At 49.3% G+C, this 11202-nt stretch overlaps 4 protein-coding genes across 4 annotated transcripts; 1 reads left to right on the forward strand and 3 right to left on the reverse strand.

The window, feature by feature from the left end:
• Positions 1–889: 889 nt before the first annotated feature.
• On the forward strand, positions 890–2685 carry M437DRAFT_58625 (putative MFS transporter; the record flags this gene model as incomplete). The annotated part of the gene is made up of 4 exons (XM_041023427.1): positions 890–961; positions 1039–1480; positions 1536–1891; positions 1960–2685. The coding sequence occupies 4 exons, from the start codon at positions 890–892 to the stop codon at positions 2683–2685; spliced, it is 1596 nt and encodes a 531-aa protein (XP_040875838.1).
• A 335-nt stretch (positions 2686–3020) lies between these two features.
• M437DRAFT_88351 (uncharacterized protein) lies at positions 3021–5118 on the reverse strand (the record flags this gene model as incomplete). The annotated part of the gene is made up of 2 exons (XM_041028805.1): positions 3021–4743; positions 4796–5118. The coding sequence occupies 2 exons, from the start codon at positions 5116–5118 to the stop codon at positions 3021–3023; spliced, it is 2046 nt and encodes a 681-aa protein (XP_040875839.1).
• Positions 5119–6028: 910 nt separating this feature from the next.
• M437DRAFT_69737 (sugar transporter family protein) lies at positions 6029–7730 on the reverse strand (the record flags this gene model as incomplete). Its single annotated transcript, XM_041025331.1, has 2 exons — positions 6029–7184; positions 7240–7730. The coding sequence occupies 2 exons, from the start codon at positions 7728–7730 to the stop codon at positions 6029–6031; spliced, it is 1647 nt and encodes a 548-aa protein (XP_040875840.1).
• A 1324-nt stretch (positions 7731–9054) lies between these two features.
• On the reverse strand, positions 9055–11067 carry M437DRAFT_58778 (putative beta-galactosidase; the record flags this gene model as incomplete). The annotated part of the gene is made up of 1 exon (XM_041023456.1): positions 9055–11067. A coding segment is annotated over one exon (2013 nt), but the record flags the coding sequence as incomplete, so codon positions are not given.
• Between the last annotated feature and the right edge of the window lie 135 nt (positions 11068–11202).

Consider the following 11202-nt stretch of genomic DNA (forward strand, 5'->3'; position numbering starts at 1 on the left):
TGAAATGCTGTTGGTGTGAATAAACTTGACGAAGAGCTCTTGGGAGTGATAGACGGGCGCCAGAGGGATGGAGGGGCAGAGTGATAAACAAACAGAAGCTTGAACAAACGAGATGGTCCCAAACAGGGAAGCAGTCATGCTATCACATGTATCCAGAAACAACAAAGACTACATGCACCTACTCCCAGACACTTGACTTTCATAGTTGATCTCACAGCCAATACTGACTGAACAACTTCGACTAGATAGCTTGGCCATCGTCTTCATACCTGCAAAACATGATTGTTGAGAGCACCTTTTTAGTTGTTACATCAAGTCACCCAACAGACTTTTGTGAGATAGGTGCCACTCGATGTGTTTTTAGTGTTCTTGAATCACCGCTGAGCATCTGGGGTCCCTTGTTTCAAGCATTCTCGTGTTTCACATGGATCGGAGCTTTGCGCGCCCAGCTCTTGAGATGTAAGTATTTTCTCGTTCGAATCTTGACCTTTGACAAGATATCTGTGAGCAGACAGCATGACATGGGAGAAGTCGACTGTCGAGGTAGGAAGTTACACTGGACCGGATGCCGCCTAAAGCTCCGCGAGAAACTGCCTTTTTCAGCAGGGCTTGCGGAGAAAAAAGGTCCAAAAAACAAACGTTTTTCGGGGTTGCCGAAATCAACGACGATGACTCCTCGACTCTGGGCGCCCTTTCTTTGATCAATTTGACAGGCTTTAGAGGTCATGTATATTTGTTAGATCTCCTTGTTTCTATTTGTATCACATTCTTGAGGATATACTTATCATTCATATCAATTATGGCTGATCCAATCGCCATGTCTCGGGATGATCTGGTTCCTGAGAGTAGGGCCTCATCCTCCACACCGGCAGTCAACAAGACTCAAGGAATGGACGTTGTTTCGCCGGCAGATGAGCCAAGGAGCAAAGTTCAGATCGCAGCTATCTTATTAGCTTTGAATGTAGGTTTTTGGATGCTGTTCCCGCTGTCGTGACAAGGAAAAAAGAAAATGAATGCATGCTAATAGATTTTGTAAAGCTCGCTTTATTCGTAGCAGCCTTGGATCAGACAATCGTGTCAACGGCACTGCCAACCATTGCATCTGAACTACATTCTGCGAGCGGATATACATGGGTTGGGTCAGCATATCTGCTGGCTAACGCAGCAGCTGCACCGATCTGGGCCAAATTGTCAGACATCTGGGGCAGAAAGATCATTCTACTGACATCAGTAGCTTGGTTCTTCGTAAGCTCTATTATTTGTGCTACTGCTCCTAGCATGTCTGTCTTGATTGCTGGACGAGCACTTCAAGGTGTTGGTGGCGGTGCACTGATCCAGGTTACCATTATTACCATTTCGGATTTGTTCAGTATGAGGCTCCGCACTTTGTTTATTGGACTCATGGAGTTTATGTGGGCTCTTGCTGGAGGTATTGGTCCTATTGTCGGAGGTGTCTTTTCTGAATCAGTGTCTTGGAGATGTAAGCAGATTTTTTGTCTACCGCCGACCTGGAACTGGACTAACCAAACCTCTAGGGTGTTTCTGGGTCAACCTGCCCATCTCAGGCACGGCCTTTTTCCTCCTTCTCTTCTTCCTCGATGTCCATAACCCAAGAACAAAGGTTGTAGAAGGAATCATGGCAATCGACTTCTTGGGTAGTCTGTGTGTCCTTGGATTGACTCTCATGTTGCTTCTCGGCCTCGACTTCGGCGGTGTGATCTTCCCCTGGTCTTCGCCAAAGGTCATCTGTCTGATCGTTTTTGGTGTCGTCATGGGCGGTCTATTCATCTTGAGCGAAAAGAAGTACGCTCGCTACCCACTGATGCCACTGGGTATTTTCAGCCATCCAAGCAATGTTGCTTGTTTGGTTGTCACCTTCTGCCACGGCTTTGTATGTTCCCTCCTGACACAGTTTTCTTCTTTGGCTTCTTGTCGAGTGCCTTGCTGACACACTCATAGATCTTCATCGCAGCAGAATACTTCCTCCCTCTCTACTTCCAATCCGTCAAACAAGCCACTCCCATCCACTCCGGAATCTACATCTTACCACTTACCCTCTGCGAAGCATTCATGGGCATCATGAGCGGCCTCATAATCCACAGAACCGGTCGCTACCAAGAACTAATCTGGGTAGGCATGGCTTTGTGCACTCTAGGTATGGGTCTATACATCTACATCGACGCCTCCACACCCCTAGCCACAATCCTCGGTCTCGAAGTCGTCGAAGGCTTGGGTGCAGGAATGCTGTTTGAACCTCCGTTGATCGCCATGCAAGCGCTTGTCAAACAAGATGATGTGGCTACTGCAACGGCAACGCTAGGTTTCATCCGTAACCTTGCAACGTCAATGTCGATTGTGATTGCCGGCGTTGTGATTCAGAACTCTATGGCTTCCAAGTCTTCTGCTTTGCGTGCTGCTGGTCTCTCGCCTAAACTTCTTTCTGAGTTTACTGGTGGAGATGCGGCTGCAAACGTAGAGTTGATCAAGAATATTCCTGACGTGGGACAGAGGAATGCGGTTAAGGCGGCATTCGCATTTAGCTTGCAGAGGACATGGATTTTGATGACGGCAGTAAGTGCCTTTGGCCTTGTGGCGAGCTTCTTTATTGTTAGGAGCCACTTGAGCAAGGAGCATACCGAGACGAAGACGGGTATCAAAGAGAAAGAGACACCAAGCACTTCCTGAGAACTTGAGATTCGCATCACAGCAAAACGAGTGGGGAAAAAATTGAAAGATATAATCTCATCGTCCTGATTTATTAAGCTTGTGCTCGGGTTATGTAGATATGCTAAAAGTACAGAAAAAAAGCAATTGGTGAATCCCTTGAGCGCCCCTCCATGTCTTCTGATAAGCAAAGCAGAGCAAGCAAATTGATATTAGACTTATGTTTTTTCCGAGTCCTTAAGGCTGTGCCATGCAAATGGTGCTTGACGGATGTTTCCTGTGCAAATTCAAAATACTTTCGTGTGGATGTGAAATGTTCGCAATCCCTCTTCGCATCAATGAAAGATGTGGTCTCCTTAGACTCTGACTGCCGCAGTGATCGGGCAGGTGCCTGCAGGAGCATTGCTGACGATCATCTGCATGAACTCGTCCCAAAGACTTTGTCCGCTCTCGTCGGGTGTATCAATTCCAAATTCTTCGTCGGCAAAAATGAAGACAATTTCTGAGGGGACTTGGCCTGAGAGCCCGTACTTGAATCGATTTTTGACTGTTTGGTGCAAGGCAACAACATCAAAGCAATCGGCGAGCTTGATGTTCTTGTGACTTGAACGGCCATTGACAGTCAAAGTGAACCTGACAAAGGTATTTGCAAAGTGATTTGTGATGATTTGTGCCGACACAGGCATGTCAGATGGTGTTGGCAGTGGGTTTTGCTTGTTCACGATAGTGGGAATTGGTCCAGACATGGTGAGCGGGGAGTCGATTGGTGCAGGATGTGAATTAACGACACCGGGAACTGCGTCGACCGGTGTTGGGTTTGATTGCGGGGTGGGCACAAGTGGGTGTGAGTTCGCGTAAGGGGTTTGATATGTACGTGCTTGGGTATGAGTCGAAAGAGGTGTGAAATGATTGATTTGTGTTATGTTGTGTTGTGAAGCGCTTGGCGTGGCCGTCGAGGTGTTGTCTGTCGGCTGCTTTGATGGTTCCGTTGCTGGAGTAAGGACATGGGTTCTTCTCGTGAGCTTCCGGCTCTCGGTACCATTGTCGTCATTCACAGATGCAAATGACTCATCCTGTTGAGGAGTAGGAGGTAGGGTTGGAAGGCCAGGTGCGTGTGTCATTGGTGGTTCCGTCAAGCTCTGAATAGGTTGTGCCGGAGGCTCCATTTCTTCGGTGCTGACCATCGGACGCAAGGTAGTCTTTGATCTCTTGGCTTTTCTCTTGTTAAGTTTTGGCCAGTGCATGAACTGATCGGTGACTTGAGGCTGTAAGGTGGCTTCCGGAGATATTTCTGAAATTGGTGCAACACTTTGAAGTGGCTGTCCGTGTTGAGGGGACTTTGGAGCAGATTCACTCGTCTGTGCACTCGGATTGGTGTCCTGAGGCAGTGCATACTGTGTGTGTAGAAGAACGCCCTCGCCAGGGGTCTCGGGAAGGTGTTGAGACTCGTGGTTGGGCGAACTGCCGTCGCTCGAGTGCAGACTCATAGCGGTCCTTCCGAGCACAGATCCATCTTCATCGCTGTCTGAGACATGTTGCGCAGGTTGTTCATTCTGCTCGGGCCGGTTGACAGGCACAAAGCCGTGAGTGTGACCAGATGCTGCTGCGACAAGAAGATCATGTTCATGACCAAGTTGGAAGGGGCTAGCAACACGGATCATATCAGCGTTGGTAGTGGTCCAAGTAGGCAGATTCTGGCTCGGTTCGATGGGCTCAGAGGGTACTCTTGATTGTTTCGATCGCTTGACGGATCTCAGGGGCGAGTCGGTCTTGAACTTTCTCTTCCTCAAGCTGACTTCTTCAGCTTCAAAGATTTCTTGCAGCTTGGCTTTGCTCTGGTTAGTATCGAACTTGATGACATGTACAAGAGATGGTGACTCGTCATGACTGTCAAAGTCGGTCAAGTCAGAGTCCGAGAGAGCATGGTCAGGATCATTGGTGCTGGCATTGGCAGCGGCCGCAGCAGCAGCAGCAGCTTCGGCTTCGCGCTTCTCTTTGGCTTTGAGTTCTGCGTGTCGTTGATTACTACGATACACCTTTACTCGCATGGTCAGAAGTGTCGCAAAGAGTGGTTGGATCCTATGTCTTGTTAGTCACCAATGAATTTGCATAATATGCACTGCCGACTTACTTGTCAAAGTGTCGACTGTAATAGATGTCCTCAAGGTATTCGGCGATCTCGCCTGCAGGAAACAACCATAGTGTCGTGTCTTCGCTACGTGGACCATCAGGCCACAGAACTGGACCATGTTTTTCAAGAATGTCGTTGATGTCGGTGTTGAATTCGAAAGGATATTCCTCCTCGCGTTTCAGATAAGGCTCGTATTTTTGGTAGAAGGCTCTGATGTCGTCTTCAAGGTCTTTGACTTCTTGGGTTTTCCATTGCTCGCCATATCGGATGATAGCGCCTCTCAAGCCTAAGCGCTTTAGAATATCCCCGACTTTCGGCGCCATTTTGAGTGAAGTGACGCGTCGAAATCAGCGCCGGAAGAGTGATTCAATTCAGATGCCGAAGATGAATTCGCGAAAGAAACGATTGGTATGGTAGATATTGGGCGGTCGCGTTAAAAGAGAGGTGATGGGTGAGCAAGAAAGTGAGACGTGTAAGCGATAGCTTAGAGTGTTAGAGTGGAGAGCGATCGATCCTAGAAAGCTAACGATGCACTGATTGTCTTAGTCAAAAGCCAAGGGTAATCAGCAAGGCGCGTTAAGTGAGTGACTTGACCTATCACATGAGATACAGGCACAGGCCACGCTAGCGCTTCACTTTCAAGTTTGCGCGATCGGCTTCTTAAGTGAGAGAATATTCGTCGTTTGTTGCGATCTATTGGTCTCAGAAATTTGTCGCAACAAGTCTGTCTCGATGCACTGCAATGTCAAAATTATGTTTCATGCACAATGTATAGCTTGGAGAGTCGGGCCTTATGAAAGGTGATGGCTCGCTATGCAGCGGGCGACGCAGCAGTCACCCCAGCTATAGCAAGCAGGAATATGGTTTTTCCGAAGCGCTCCTGCCAATTTGGCTTTTAATCCCAACAAATATCAGAAAGGGGCGACCAAGGGGTCGAGCGCTCCGACCGGATGTGAGCGGCTAAGATCAGCTTCTCTAGAAGACAGACAAGTTCATGACGTGACATCTTGACAAGCAACGCACCATATGAAGATGAATAAAAATTGAGAAATATATATTTCCGCCATCAAGGCTTACGGCTCTGTATTTACAATATGAGCTAGCTATGTACAAATTCGTGGAGGGCATAATAAATAATGAAACTCGTCAGACATCATAATAAAGCAGCAATCAAGCAAGAAACGCGTCAAAACACGCCGACCTGAGATTCAGGTTAGCAACTCAATTCGCAAATCAAACATCAACTTTCTCGTTGTGGTGAATTTCAACCTTCTCTTCTAGACTGTCGGCGAAGACGTCGACTTGGGTCTTGGAGAACTTTCTCGCGCTGATCTTCTTCTCGAAAAGCAAGTCAAGCTCGGCGAAAGTGCGACCGCTGGGCTCAGGTACACGGAAGTAGGTGTAGATGATGCACAGGAAGCAGCTGCCTGCCCAGAAGAAACCAGCATAGTTGCCCCAGTTCCATGCGCTTGGGTTGAGCATGTAAGGGGTCAAAACACTGCAAACAATGCCAACAATGTTGTAAAGGTTGCGACCAAGAACAATAGTCTTGATTTGCAAGCGACGGGTCGAGATTTCGGCGACGAGCGAATAGCAGACAGTACCAACTGACAATTGGTAGCACAGGGCCCAGATCAACATCATTGAGCCGGTAGCAAGAGATGCAGCGTCCTTGTGAGCGTGGGGCACGAGTCCGAGGAAACCCATGATGAGAAGCATGGTGAAGAGACCGCAAAGACCAACCAAGTAGAGAGTTCTGCGGCCAATTCCGACGCTCATGAGGAACCAAGCACCGAACACACCAGCCATGTTGATGCCGTATTGTCCGATTGCGAAATCCATAGCCTTGCCAGGATCAAGACCAGCTTGCTCAAGGAAGTAAGTCGAGTATCCGGAGAAGGAGTTACCGCTAAGGTTCTGAATAGCCCAGACCATGCAGACAATCTCGGTACGGCGAAGATCTGTTCCCTTGAAGCAGTCCCAGTAGCTGGCGCCAGAGGTGATCTTCTCCTCGAGCTTGGTAGTGTGCACCATCATGTCAATAGTCTCATCTGCGTCGAAATCGGTTTCACGGTTCACACTGGTAAGGCGAAGGAGGGCTTTCTTGGCGTCCTCGACTCTGCCTTTTCTGACCAGCCACCAAGGACTCTCGGGAGCAAAGGTAATGCCGATAAGAAGAGGAATAGGCCACATCCACTGCAAGGCGTAGGGAATGCGGTATGCCCATTGATCGTTGCGGTGCAGCAGAGACTTCACAACTCCGATACCAATAGCCTGACCCATGCCCCAGCAGAAGTTGACGTATGTTGTAAGGTATCCACGAAGAGCGACGGGGCAGACTTCAGAAGCGTAGGTAACGGTGAGGGTTTGGAAAATACCCCATGGAATACTATGAAGGTGGTCAGATGCTTGTTCTTGCTACAAGATCAGTTACGTCAACTTACCCGCACAGGATCTCGGCGACCAACAAAGTCTGGACGTTTTGCGCAGTAAAGAAGACAGCAGTGATAGCTGCAATGAAGACAAGACAAGTCATCACAGTGTAGCGGTAGCCGAAGCGCTCAGAGACGAAACCGTTGATGAAAAGACCGATGATCTCTCCAACATTGGCACCGTTGCTGAGCCCTGCTTGCCATGGAGCAGGCACCTGGTATGATCCATCGGCCAATTGTACACCATATTTTTCATTAAATTTGGGGTGACCGTAGAAGGCACCGAGAAGACAGACGTCGTAGCCTTCCATTGCGATACAGGTCGAGATGAGGACACTCCAGAAGACGGCCTTAGGATACAACTTGATGCCCTGCAGGAGGGTCATCTTGTGTTCCTTCTCGGTGGCGAGTTTGGCATTTGCGATCGTGACATTGTTGGACTTGGTATGGGCGAGCTCGTCCTTTTCGGGGAAGGTCAGCGGTTCATCACGGATGTCCGCCATGGTGAAGTATCGTTGTCGTGTGTGCGTGAAGAAAGAAGAGAAAGTGCCTTCAAGAAAGAAAGGGCTTTTCAAGATGATCTGTTGGGAGATTACATCGTCCAAGGCTTTACTTATACTCCGTGAGATGATCCGGCTTCAGGCCTCGAGGATGATTTTCCGAGAACTACCCCACGGGGGTCACGTAGCACAGGCTACACCTTGCCAGATCTATCCTAGTTCCAGAATGCTCGGAAAAACAGAGTTGCTTTGAAGGCGCTGATTGGTCTTGAGTGCTCAGGATCGGCCTTTGGTTGTTCCAGTGGGTACGTGCGGTGAAGCCTAAAAGCAAACGGTCTCGTGAGGAGTTGATCTCGAAAGCATACACGCAACAGCGGACAGCTATTGTCGATGTATCTTGCTGCTCTACTTCTCTTGTATCTTTGCTGCTGTACCTCAAAGATATGATCTGGATATTGGTTGGATACGTTGACCAGCATTCTGAGGTGCTGAGGCAGAGTCATCTTGATGTTCGAGTTGGTGCCCAAGAATTGCTAGAGCAGCAGGTACCTCAGCACATAGAGCTAGAGCCATCGATCGAATGGAGCAAGAATCACAACCCTCGTCGTGGGCAACCCATCAAATGCCGATACTGTTTGTGCAACCAAACTCACGAAAAGGACTCGGGAAGCATACAGAATTAGGGCGATCTTGTATCCACAGGTACTTGACAACCAAGACGTGAATGTCCGCGTGACCAGTGGAGCAGTACGAGTAGTACGGCAGATAGACAAGATGATCCTACCGAGAGGCCGAACACCCTGGGGCCCCAGATTGGCATGCATTCAGGGCGGGGGTGGATGCAAGGACCATCGCACTGGGTTACGCACCGGTAGAAGGATGTGACCATATGATCCTGGCTAATTGGAGCAATTGTGGATAGATTGACCTATAACAAGTCAGCAAAAGGGCCGACTTCAGCTGCGCGCGCGATGGTCATGTTGCAAAGCCGCGACAAAGCGGCATCAGTGTCGAGACATTAAGTTTCAAAGGTGCTGCGAGAGAGTCGTGAAGGTGAGGATTGAACGAGGAGTGTGGCTTGCAACTAGCTGTGTGGGGTCGGTGCGCCTTCCTCCTTCGTGGAAACCATTCTCCGCCAAGTCACTCCAGTAAGCGGGATGCCGATGTTTGAGCAGTTCGACTGACCCAGCCGCAAAGACTCCAGCTTGCATACCTGATTTCATACAAGATTCTTATGATATAGAAGTCCTTTCTCTTTGTGCTGATCATAACTACATCTAGGTCTCGCTACACAAGACTTTATACATTAAGGTATTCCGGTCGCCCCTTAGTATGCACCTTCTCTCTTCGACCATCCAGTCATAGGGCTCAGAGTTATAGGTCCGTAACCACTCTGGATGACAGGGCCAGCGACCAAACTCAGATTGGTAATCTTTGCACCACCTTCCTCCAAAGCCCACAGCGAGACAGCAAGGTAGTTAGGTCCATTGTAGTTGAAAATACCTTGTGGCACTGGGTACACGTCTTGTGGGCCGATGTTCGAAACGTACTTGCCGAATTGGTAGCCGTTGACATAGATCTGACTGCGGTACGCAGCAGGAGCTGAGCCGTTGCTGCTTGATGTGGCATTGGTGAATGAGATAGCGATGGGAATATCATAACCGGCAGGCATGTCTAGATCGAAGGTCGTGGAATAGAACGAAACACCAGGAGAGGTGATACCAGCCATAGGTCCAAGAGTGCTATTGGCCCAATTGGAAGTAGGGGCTCCCGGGAGATGGTAGCCTTGTCTTTCGGCATAGAGACCTCCTTCGTTGAGAGGACCCCTGGTGCGGTCCCGGTAGTCCTCTCCGCCTAGATTGCCAGTCAACTTCCACGAGATCGCAGAAGCGTTGCGACCACTCAGAGAGTAGTTGAGAATACCACGAGGTGTCTTCATCTCACTGGAGCCACCTTGACCGTTCTCCTGGAGCCCCATGTGGTCGATGAGAACGGTCAGGACGTACGAGCTGCCTGAAACGACGTTGGGCAAGTTGAAGGTTGAATTAGCATTTGAAGCGGCATCAATACCAGGTGCTGAGCCAAGGAAAGTTCCATTCAGCCAAGCAGACATGCCAAAGGCTGAGCCACCTTGAGTTTGGAGGTAGATGGAGCTCTCGCTACCAGTGGCAGTGAAATGACCACGGAATAGCAAGTTGCCAGCATTGTAACCATAATCTGACCCGTAAAGTGACATAGGAGTGGTCAGGTTGCGTTGGGTATTGTTGGAGTAGGTCAAATCCGCGTCGCTCCAGAGACTATCGTCATATCCTGGCATGATCTCAGGCAGGGAGTTCAACACCTTCCAACCGACGGTGGAGAGATCAGGGATAGAGAATGATGGTTCTTCGTAGGCAACAGAGCCTGTTACCACGCCTGAGCAACTGTCTTGAGCGAACCTGATGCTCTCGCCGTTGAACGTGAGCCCGGTAAGCTTGGCTGGTGCGCCACCAATGATCTCAATGTCGGTGGTAGCATTAATATCACCAGTGAGATGCAGAGTGGTATCCTTGACCTCAACCGTGCGAAGGAGATAGCCAGCTTTGACGATTGCGGCGGAAGTCTCCAAGGTTCCATTAGTGTAGTTACCAGAAACAGGGCTCGAAGGCAGGTCAAGAACCCAGTAGTTGTATGCGTCGTTTCGGTCCAGAATGTAGACGTAGAGCTCGCCGATCTTCACGATTCTCCTCTCGGGGCTACTCTGGAAGCCGAGGATAGTATTACCCTTCTTCTTTACAATATTGACCCCAGATCCTTCCACGACCTCACTGCTGCAAGATAGGGTCAGGGCAAGCTCGTGGTTCTCATTGGGGCCAGCGTAGACCACCAGCACTTGCTTGCCATCATAAGACTTCTGAGTAAAGATCTCGGCAGATGAGTAGAGCAAATTGGTTCCGGCCGCATCATAATCAGTTACCGCGAACTTGGAGTCACGGCCGTTCAGAACCAGGGACCCGTTAAGCTGAGGAATGGTGATGTTTCCTTGGCTAGTAGGTAGGGTCAACTTGAATCGAGTCGAGGCACGAGAGTTATATGCCGCATGTCTGATAACAAAGAAGTTGGTCCTGTTGCCTAGCAGAGCAGTAACGGCAATCTCGGCATTGTTGGTATAACTTCCATTAGCATGAGTGTTATTCTGAGGGATCGCGGTGAGATATGCTGGCGAGGCTTGCAGGAAGTTGGCTTCGAGCTTGGCCTCGCTGTACTTTTCGCGTGATACTAGACGATCCTCGGTAATGACAGCTCCATAATCATATGAGGTATAACCACCAGGGTGTCCTAGGTTTCCCCAATTGGTACCTGTGCATGATTAGCTCGATGAACAATGAAAAAACGGGGGACAGTCAGAAGAAGGGGGCAGTCAGAAGAAGGGGGCAGTCAGAAGAAGGGGGCAGTCAGAAGAAGGGGGCAGTCAGAAGAAGGGGGCAGTCAGAAG

This window comes from Aureobasidium melanogenum (genome assembly GCF_000721775.1).
Source record: "Aureobasidium melanogenum CBS 110374 unplaced genomic scaffold scaffold_29, whole genome shotgun sequence".
Taxonomy (NCBI): Eukaryota; Fungi; Ascomycota; class Dothideomycetes; order Dothideales; family Saccotheciaceae; genus Aureobasidium; species Aureobasidium melanogenum.